This window comes from Balaenoptera musculus, chromosome 20 (genome assembly GCF_009873245.2).
Source record: "Balaenoptera musculus isolate JJ_BM4_2016_0621 chromosome 20, mBalMus1.pri.v3, whole genome shotgun sequence".
Taxonomy (NCBI): Eukaryota; Metazoa; Chordata; class Mammalia; order Artiodactyla; family Balaenopteridae; genus Balaenoptera; species Balaenoptera musculus.
In genome coordinates, this window is record NC_045804.1 from 45776171 (window position 1) to 45785827 (window position 9657).

General features: G+C 49.2%; 1 protein-coding gene across 2 annotated transcripts; it reads right to left on the reverse strand.

The window, feature by feature from the left end:
* Positions 1–2534: 2534 nt before the first annotated feature.
* MRM3 (mitochondrial rRNA methyltransferase 3) lies at positions 2535–9638 on the reverse strand. Of its 2 annotated transcripts, none has more exons than XM_036835525.1 (4): positions 9296–9638; positions 8797–9041; positions 7218–7385; positions 2535–5028 (listed from the first exon to the last, which is right to left on the reverse strand). In XM_036835525.1, exons 1-4 carry the CDS (start codon positions 9607–9609, stop codon positions 4478–4480), a joined length of 1278 nt encoding a protein of 425 aa, XP_036691420.1. In that variant the 5' UTR covers positions 9610–9638; the 3' UTR covers positions 2535–4477. The 2 variants fall into 2 exon arrangements, with proteins under 2 accessions (XP_036691420.1, XP_036691419.1); XM_036835524.1 differs by having other exon boundaries at positions 9477–9608.
* Between the last annotated feature and the right edge of the window lie 19 nt (positions 9639–9657).

Here is a 9657-nt window from a genome sequence, read left to right on the forward strand (position 1 = left end):
GCTGAACACGGTGGCGGTGAGCAGTGTAGATCATGGGAAGTCCGGCAGTGCCCCTGCAGCTTCTCTCCGGGTGCTGCGGCGTGAACCGAGGACAGCCTGGAGCTCAGGATCTTCCATTTACCCGAAGCAGCTGTGTTCAGTGAGCACTCAAACCTAAGTCCCTCTTTGCTGACACCAACAGGGACAAGAGCGCCCACTGCTTTTCCTCCAAGCAGGCTGCTCAAGGGAAAATGCTTTGGGGACAAACGGCTTTTGTATATTCGCTTCATTATTGATTGTTCATTATTAGCAAGTGGTGCACGTGTGAAGGGTAAAATATTTTCCAGGAAACAAAAAGCTCGGATGTAGGAAAATCTTATATTGGGTCTACTCTATGGCTGGGATTTCTCCTTCTACGAGGGTAGATCTGACATCAGGACATTCTAGGTATTCCTAAGTGTGAAAGCACGAAGAGAAGTAACTTTGCTGCATTTTTCAGCCTAAGTATGTCTCACCCTCTTGGCCTTCTGGAATACTTCCCGAGTCAGGAAATGTGTGACTAGATTTGGGTAGGACTTGTTCTGAGGGGCTGTAGGGTTTCCATGCAACAATGTGCCACCTCATGAAAGCCTCTGTCCCCAGGCCTGTAGGCCAGTGTGCAGCCCCAGGGAGGCAGCCGGTCTCAGGTCTGACTCCTGGGCGCTCTTGCCTCACACAAGTAAGTCACCCACACGGGCTAGAAGTGGGATATGGGAGGAGGCACGATTAGGACCCATTCCCCCAAAACAGATCTCCTTTGATATCAGAGGATATGAAGTCCCCAGCCAGTCAAGCCACTCTGCCGGCCTGGGGTCACAGAGGTGCAAGGGCGGCTGGGAGGCCAGACCCTGCTGCAGCCACGTCTCTCCCCAACCTTAGTTCTCTTCTTGCATTTTGAGGAAGGATCAGCTTTGGTGATGGTCTTCTCCAACTATGAGGCCTTAGTTGAAAAACTTGCTCCTCCCTACAAAACAGATGTGAAGAACAGAGCTGCTACCATGCGTGATGTATGCAGATTTTCAGTACCTGGCCTTTGAGCAGCGGCCTGGCTTCCTGAGGCTATGAGCGCCTGCAGCTGCTCCAAGGTAACGCGGGACCCTGGTTCAGGGACTGTCAGTCACCCACAGCAGCACGTCTGGCTTCTAGCTTCTTTCTTTTGCGTGTTCACTGATGCGGAGGACGTGAGATCTTGGAGTTTAAAGGTGTCTGCACGAGTGTGTCCTTTAAAACACCTTTTTCGGGTGGGCCAGTCAGTTCTGCTCCCACAGCGGGTGGAGGCGGCTTGGCCAAGAGGGGCCCACAGCACAGCCGGTGGTTTTCAGCACCAGTCGGGGAACCCTGGGCGAGGCGCTGATCCTGGAGTCTTCGTGTGGTGGCACAACAGCAGTGGAGCAGTTCAGCTTTTGGTGACATCGGGTGTTGCTAATAACCCTGGGGCAGGTGGTAGAAGGCCCCAGTGGAAACCAGTCCCCCGAGGTCTGCTTATCCTCTGGGCCTTAATGACTGAGATTCTAACATGAGCTAGTAGCCACGGCTCGGGGAGGGAAGAGGACCTTTCTGCCTCCCCTGCCCTGAAACTAAGCGGGGTGAGGCAGTGGGTTCTCAGTGTGAGTTCCAGGCACCTGGGGACATCAGCATTAGTCCAGAGCTGCTTTCCCAGAGGCTCCATTCAAGGGGAAAAGATGTGCTAGTTTTTTCTGAGGCAGCTACTTCCCATTTCTGTCCATTTCCTCCCTAGTTTTTGGTCCAATGTTCTATACTTCAGATTCTGCCGAGAATGAATGACGATGTGGGTGGGTCTTCAACTTTAGCACCTCTGAGCACAAACTGCTTGCAAAAGGCCCACTGTGGTGGAGGGAGACTTTTGACTCCATCCTCTTTCACAAGTTATATCCAGGAAAAATCCCCACCCTTCCCTTCAGGGTTGGGAGTGGTTGAGGCGTGACTGGCCCCTTGTGGCAGAAATCACCATTACAGCCACATGCAACACAAAAGCAAGGGGCAGCTTGGCCAACCTTCTGAAGGCTTCTCTTTCAGCCAAGCAATGTGTTTTACTTGTCATATACTGCTCAGTTTTCATTCCTGTCTCCTGGGGAAATGGTGACATAAATATTGGCCTCAAAACAGAGAAGAATTCCAGATGGCTAATTTCCATCACTAGGCAAACAACTTCACCATTTGCTTCCCCTGTAATCATTTTAAAGAAAGAAAAATTTGCCCTCCCCTCTTCTAAGTTATACCCACAAATATACAAAAAGAACTCACAAGGCATGGTATACAAGTCATTGACTATAAAGTGAATGGGATGTAAATGTCTTTTCCTTTTTACACCCAGGATGATAGAATGACTTGCTAGGTGTGCCCTTCTGCGGTGCTTTGTTTTTCTGAACAAAGACAAGGTATAGGGTTTGTTGTTCTTTCAGTGGTTTTTACTTTACAATAAAAGTCAGCAGGAACAATAACCCAGGGACAAAAATTGCAGGAGACTGGTTTCATGCTGAAAAGGCATGAGCCTCTTTTTATTTTTTTTAATCTTTATTGGAGTATAATTGCTTTACAATGGTGTGTTAGTTAGTTTCTGCGAGCCTCGTGTTTCTTTAGCACTTTTCCAAGGTGTTGGGAGACTGTCAATAGAGTGGTATTGTTCTCCGGTGTCCACCGCCCCCAATTTCGCCTGCTGGTGTGACGGGCATTATAGCTGTGAAGCTGGCAGAGGGCCCCAGCCTTTGTGGGCTCAACACAGCATAAAGGCTGTGGGCTTTTCTACTTCTTAAAAGCTGATGGGGGATGGTGAGTCTCAAGAACATTTTGGGGGCCACTGTCACCCAACATTTGTGCAGGGCCCTGGGCAGCCCCAGACCAGAGTGGGACACCAGAGCAACTTCCGGCCAGTCACCCTGAGAGAGCACAGCCAACCAAAGAGATGATTGTTCCTTTAAAAACCCCTCCCCTCAAACATAACAAAGCAATCCCACCGGGGCACCACTTGGGGCAGGGTCTTGCGTGACCTTTGGCCTTACCAGGGAGCTGGGCGAGCCAAGGGGGGAGGGAGGGGTCCACGGTTCGTCTTGGGCACGCTGCAACTCATTGGACCTCCCTGTGAGGAGCAGCTGAAGGGCTCCCAAGGAACCCCAACCATGACAGGGGCCACTGTATGGAAGGGACGTGGTGACACTACACTGCTAGTGTCTTTGTCCTCAACTCCAACCATATTCGCTGTGGTTGTAAAAGCACTGCTTGAACTAGGTCCCATACTCTAGTTCCCGCCATCCCACCTCACACACACACAGTGACTTACACAGCGATGACCACCTGCCTTTGCCCTCGTGTCCCTGGCTACATCCCGCTGGCACTTGGTGAGTAAGGAGCCAGCTTGCCCTGGGGGTGTGAGAGGGAGAAGAACAGCAGGGTCTTGCTGCAGAGTTGTGGGCTCAAGGGCCCCAAGCTCTCATCCTCAGAACCTCAGCCTCTCCCCTCGCAGGAGCCTCTGTTCACACAGCCTCCAGGAACAGTGGCATTTTCCTAACAGTTCTGTTTATGCAGGATGGGGGATTAATGTAAACAAGTAAGTCATTACATTTAACCAAAAGTGTTATACAAAGTAGGACTAACAGCAGGAAGCTAGTAAAAAGGGTACAGCTTTGCTGACAGATGCAGGATTAAGCTGAAGATTTAAGAACTGTTTCCTCCTTTTCTGAACCAAGTTCTCAAAAAGATATCTGCAGAGGTGCTAAGAAGGTGTAATACCACCTGATGAATTCAGCTCTTTCACCAGAAATGGGGGGAAAAAATTGTGTCACACATAAACAGTGTTTAAGTCATGGCCTGAATTAACAACCACAGAGATTAACACAGCCAAGCCAAAAGAAGAGCCAGCTACTGAACGCCATCACCTGTAGCCCTCAGCTTCCTGGGTCATTAATCTCAGCAATGTCCTCATCACTAGGCCAAAGATGAAAAGACAGGCATTGAGACCCACTGACCACACTGAAATAAAACTTTTTAATCTGCTGGTCTACACTTCACAGGGGTTTAATTTCCATTGACCAATGATCACAGGAGTGACCGACCAAGGCCGGCCTCTAACCAGCGCTCCATGACTGCAGAGCACCCCCAGCTGTGGAGGGAGGGGTCCTCCCTACCCAAGGTGATGCCCTCAGCAACTTTCTGGGCACAAAGATGCTCCTTGGTGGACAATTTTTAAAAACATAGAGCCATGAGGAGCATTTACTTACGTTGTCTCTCTCTTACCCACACACACATGTACATATACACACATATATAAAAGTCGGTGGGAAGATGGAGATCTCAGGAGGAATTTTGACCTTTGGTATTTTTGAGGCTACGCAGAAAGTCAGGGAAGTTCTTATTTTTCCAATAACCACAGAGACGACCTAAAACTGAGGACTGGCTTCCACGTCCCCTCCCTCTCAGTGGTGGCTTCCACGTCCCCTCCCTCTCAGTGGCGACTCCCGTCCCCGCTCAAGCGCCCCGCCCTCGCCCGCAGTTGTCTCTTCCCTTCAAAGAGCAGGACGCTCGCAGCCATGGCCGAGCTCAGGCCGTCCGCACCGGGCACGATAGGGATCAGCAGCCTCCCGCCGCCCGTGCTCTCAGCCAACTGCAGGGACTCCAGGCTCACGCCGCTGCTCTCCCCGCCTATCACCACAGCCGCAGGTGCCTCTGTCCAGTCTGAGTCGTAACTCTGGACCTCAAGTTCAGGGAGCCAGCCTTTATTGGCTGCACTTTCTAGATTCTCTTCCTCCTCCTCATACTTGTGAAACTGTAGGGGTCGTCGGTCACATACCCAGCCGCAGTCACTGGCCTTATTAGACATCTGGGCCTGGGCCTGGGCCTGCGTGTAAAGGCCACAGTTGTCAGCCACGTAGACGCGGGTGTCGGCGGGCAGGTAGTTGGGCACTGCTTCCCAGTCCACGTTGTTGATGATGGGCACTTGGAAATGTGCGCCCATACCTGCCCGCAGCACTTTGGGTTCCCAGGCATCCACACAGCCTAGAAAATAAAAGGATCCAATTAACATTACAAACCTTCCCAGACATGGGGACTTTGAAGTAAATCAGATTAATTCTGGATCAGGAGATAAAGCAAAAAACGTCCTAGCGTGGCCTTCTTGGTGGCTGGGACCTCTGCCTCCCCAGCTATGGCGGTGTCCAGCCCAGGTCCTGGAGCATTCGTTCCTGCTAGTGCTGAAACAGATTTCATTCATCCCTTCAACGTTTACCACACACAGGGAATTCCGAATTCCCTGGTGGTCCAGTGGTTAGGACTCGGTGCTTCCACCCCTGGTCGGGGAACTAAGATCCCACAAGCCATGTGATGAGGTCAAAAACAAAAAACAAAACAAACAAAAGAAACATTTACCACACACGTGCCAGATATTGGACGGGAGATGCGAGAGCCTTAAAGTCCCCAAACTCAAGGAGCTCATGATGGAGTGGGCAATGGCGTCGGGACGCCATTTCAGCAGGTGACTACGCTATCGGTAATAACTGATGTAAAAGAAGCATGAACAAGGTAATAGAAAACCCTTGTACAAAGCAGGGCTATCAGGAAAAACCACCCAAGAACACAACACTGAGCGGGATCTTGAAGGCTAGGAGGGTTTTGTCAGAGAATGACCGGGTCAGAGGACAAAGTTACAGAAGTGGGAAGAAAAACTAAGTAAGGTAATTGGGCCAATTACTGAGTGGGGGTGGGATGGGGGTGAGGTGGGAGATGAGACCGGAGGCAGGAAAGGACCAATTTAAAGGAGGTTGGGTATGCCAGGCTGAGGAGTTTAGGATTTTATCCAGAAGACAATATAATGACCCTGAAGGATTTTAAGCAAAGTAGTGACAAAATCTGGTTTATGTTTTAGAAAGACCCATTTGGCTTCCATGTTGAATCTGGATTGGAGCAAGGAAGATGCTAGAAATGGGGAAATTAGATCGGAGGCAATTACAGTAATCCAGGGAGAACCAAGGCCACAGCCCTTTCTTCCATACACACTTCCTCTCCCTTCCGTGCAGTCGTGCTAAACCCAACTACCTCTATGCATCAGCAGACACTTGGCCTTTCCCACAGGTCGGGAGACAGCAGGACCAGGGCACCACATATCCACTATCCTCCCCAACTTGTTAGCACGAGTCTCCTCATTATAAGTTATCTTAAAAGTTAGCCTGTCAAACTTCAGGATAGGTTAAGTAGGCAAACCAAGTTTAAAAAGGAAAAAAAGACATGCAGAATGTACACTGTTCACATGGACCCCCAACCACAGGGACAAGGCATGGGAAGTGGGCTGTGTGCCAAGAGGTGGCAGGAGGGGTGGGCAGAAGAGGGGCCCAGACTGGAGGGGCGCCATCTAGTCTGACCCCTCCACCGGTGGGGAGCAAGGGACAAGATGAGACTCCCCCTCATCCTGGTGTCCTCAACACTGGCCACCACACCAAGTGTTCCTACTCTTTCCCTACCTCTCACACACCATCCGCCAGCATCAATGTGGAAACCACACTGCCTGGATTATACAGGTGCATTCCCAGACCACACCTGCTCTCAGAGGTCTCAACGAGGCAGGTGAGTGGGGTACTGATGATGGAACCCCGCACCTCACTCATCCCAGCGGAGAGATGCATCCCAACAAGGTGTGACTGGGAGGAGGAGCTGGCAGGAGCAATTTAGGCAAGTCTCAGCAATGGGACCACTTCGGTTTACACCAAATGGTAGCTTGACTGTTTCTGATGAATGATCCTCTCCCTCCCCGCTCCCCCCAGGCTGTTAATAGCCCTTTTAGGCATGTCCCAACTGTTAGGCAAGTCTGTTTGGAACCAAGGCTACTAATTCCCGTTTCTGACGAGAGGAGACAACCAAGTGTTCAAACCAGCATCTGTTTCTTCCCTGATTAATTATAAGTTCTTTAATAACGTAGCAGATGTCAAAATAACTTTAAAGATAATCAACATGAATGAGTGTGCCAGGCACAGTGCTAAGTACTTGATATTCATCATCTCAATCCTTAGAACAACCTTACCAGGTAGATTCTGTTATGCCCACTTTACAGATGAGGAAATTGACATTCAGAATACTGCTTACTTACACATAGCTACCAAGGGACAGATCCAAGATTCAAATACATGCATGTCTGCCCACAGAGCCAGCTCACTTACAAACGGCCACCTAATCCACCCAGTAACATGTGCTCTTACCTTTGGTGAGTATCACTTTGCTGCAGCCTACACCAGCAGCAGATCGCAGAATTGTCCCCAGGTTCCCAGGGTCGCGGAGATTGTCACAAATCAACAATATGGGCAGTGTGTGGCGAAGCTGAGTCTCTGGGTATGTCATCTTAACGTGGTCAGGTTTGGCAAAAATCCCTAAAGAAACAAAAAAGGTGGTTCATTTGTCTGATGTGGGCATGGGGAGTAATTTGACTTTTCATTTATTTATCATTCTTTGTGTACTTAATTACATACTAGGTGAAAACATTCTGATCGAGAAATTCAGTGCCCTCCTCTCCCTCATAACTGCTTTCAACCTTGGAGTGTATCCTTTCAGAACTTGTTCCATGCATCTCCCTACATGTATGTCCATCTACCCATATATAAGTGCTTTTTCTTTTACCTAAAAAAAAAAAAAAAATCACACTCTATGAAATTATTCTGTAACCCAGTTATTCTTTTTTTCTTTTTGGGCCTCACTGCATGGCTTGTGGGATCTTAGTTCCCCGACAAGAGATCAAACCCGGGTCCTTACCAAGGACAACTATAGCTAATAAGAGCACAGTTACTTAGACTGAGTGGAGGACTTTAGCAATCCAAGTCCCCACCCTACGGGAGAGTTCTGGGCACAGGGGCACAGATTCCTAGGACTTGCTGGGTTACAGAAACAAGAGACGGTCCCCAGAATTTCCGCTCCCAATTAATAGCTGTACAGTGAGCCCACTACAGGGAATGTGCACGCACAACTGGTGTGAGGGGCCCTGGCCTGAACATTAGAATCTTGAAGAAAACGCCCTCCCTGCCCCAACTATCCCTTACTATCCAAGAGAAATCTCTACACTCACACATTCGATTCTCATATCTTGAATGTCAAAAAAGTATAAAGAGTTTAGTCTTTCCATATTTAGAAAAAAGACTTTCTAAGTGCTAACAGACAGTCTATTAGAATCTTGAGTTGGATTCAATCAAATGAAGACAAGGTTTCCTGTTCAACAGGCTAAACAGGGTGATAAATTGCAGCTTACTGCTCACACCTGCTTCTAGAATAAGGGGGTCAACAATATATAGGTATTACCACACTGGCAGAGGTTTTGTGGAAATGGAGGCTAAATCTTTTGGTAAACATTTTAATTTTTTTTTTTTTTTGGCCGTGCCTCGTGGCTTTCAGGATCTTAATTTCCCGACCAGGCATCGAACCTGGGCCCACAGCGGTGAAAGCACCGAGTCCTAACCATTGGACCACCAGGGAATTCCCAACATTTTCTTAATTTTTAATTGAACACTTAAGGTTGAAGAAGTGACCCCAAAAAAATAAGGTCTGAGGAAGACTGATTATTCCCTAGAGACTATTAAAAAACCACAATACAAACGACAAAAAAATGGCTTGAGTCTCCACTGAAAATACAAGATGCACAGATTTGAGAACTGTATTTTTCTGGATGTCTTAAGAAAAGGTTAGGCACAGTAATATTCTGAATTTGGTTTAAATAAAATTTGTTGCCCGAGACAAATATGAACAAATAATCCCAAGTCTCTACTTCTACACACACACTGGATAACCACTGACCCATTATTCCTTGTGGTGTTACTAGGTCGGACCAATCCTTGATGTCCTCAAATTTCACCTTAATGAGGCTAACACCCTTCAGCTTCTCAATGGGCAGCTCCTTTATGTATTCCAGACGGCTAAAGAAGAAAACTTTGGGCACAGCACCAGCCTTGAGAGCATCTGCAATCAGCCTACGACCTTCCAACAGGATCTTCCCTTGCTTTTCCCGAAATGGCCTGGACTTAACTACTGTCATCACACTGCTGTGGGTGGAAACAAAAAGACGGGGAATTACCAACATCCTCGTTACGGAGACACATCTAGTTCTAACAGACATGAAGAGCTTCGCAGGGAAAGAAACGAACTGTTAGAAAGACACTTATCCTGCCCTCCGTGCATAATAAAAACCAGCGAGTTGTGCTGGAAGAAGTCCTCCAACGGGAGGAAAGTGGTCAAGGTCTCGTCCTGAGGAGGAAAGAGAAACGAGAAAACTCGACAAGCCTCAGGAACACATCACCTCAGCCTTTTGTCTCCAGGGAAAGCCTTATCATAGCGAAGCCCCGACTCTTCCCAGGTGCTGGGGGTCTGGGATGGGGGAACCTGACGCGACTGCTTCAGTCGCTGTTCGCGGGGACTGGTCTCTGCCGCCGCCTTCCGAGGCTGCTTCCCGGGACCGGGCTTCCGTTCCACGACCTGACCTGATGGAAACACCACTTTCACGGGGCTGCGCCGCAGCGCCCGGACCCAGCGCCGCGCGTCGAGTTCCCAAGTCCGCACCACCGGCAGCAACGGTCGCGTGGCCCAACACGCGCACTCCCCCAGCACCGCCATCTTCCCCTGCGCCGTGAGCTGCGTCACGAAGGCGCGCCGGCGGCGATC

What these genes read in the sequence shown, in the direction of transcription:
- MRM3 (XM_036835525.1), bottom strand. Translation starts at nt 9,609, where the DNA reads ATGGCGGTGCTGGGGGAGTGCGCGTGTTGGGCCACGCGACCGTTGCTG. An exon ending in CCTGGAGACAAAAGGCTGAG is followed by an intron (nt 9,042 to 9,295) that starts GTGATGTGTTCC and finishes TTCCACCCACAG; the next exon opens with CAGTGTGATGACAGTAGTTA. An exon ending in AACACCACAAGGAATAATGG is followed by an intron (nt 7,386 to 8,796) that starts GTCAGTGGTTAT and finishes TTGTTTCTTTAG; the next exon opens with GGATTTTTGCCAAACCTGAC.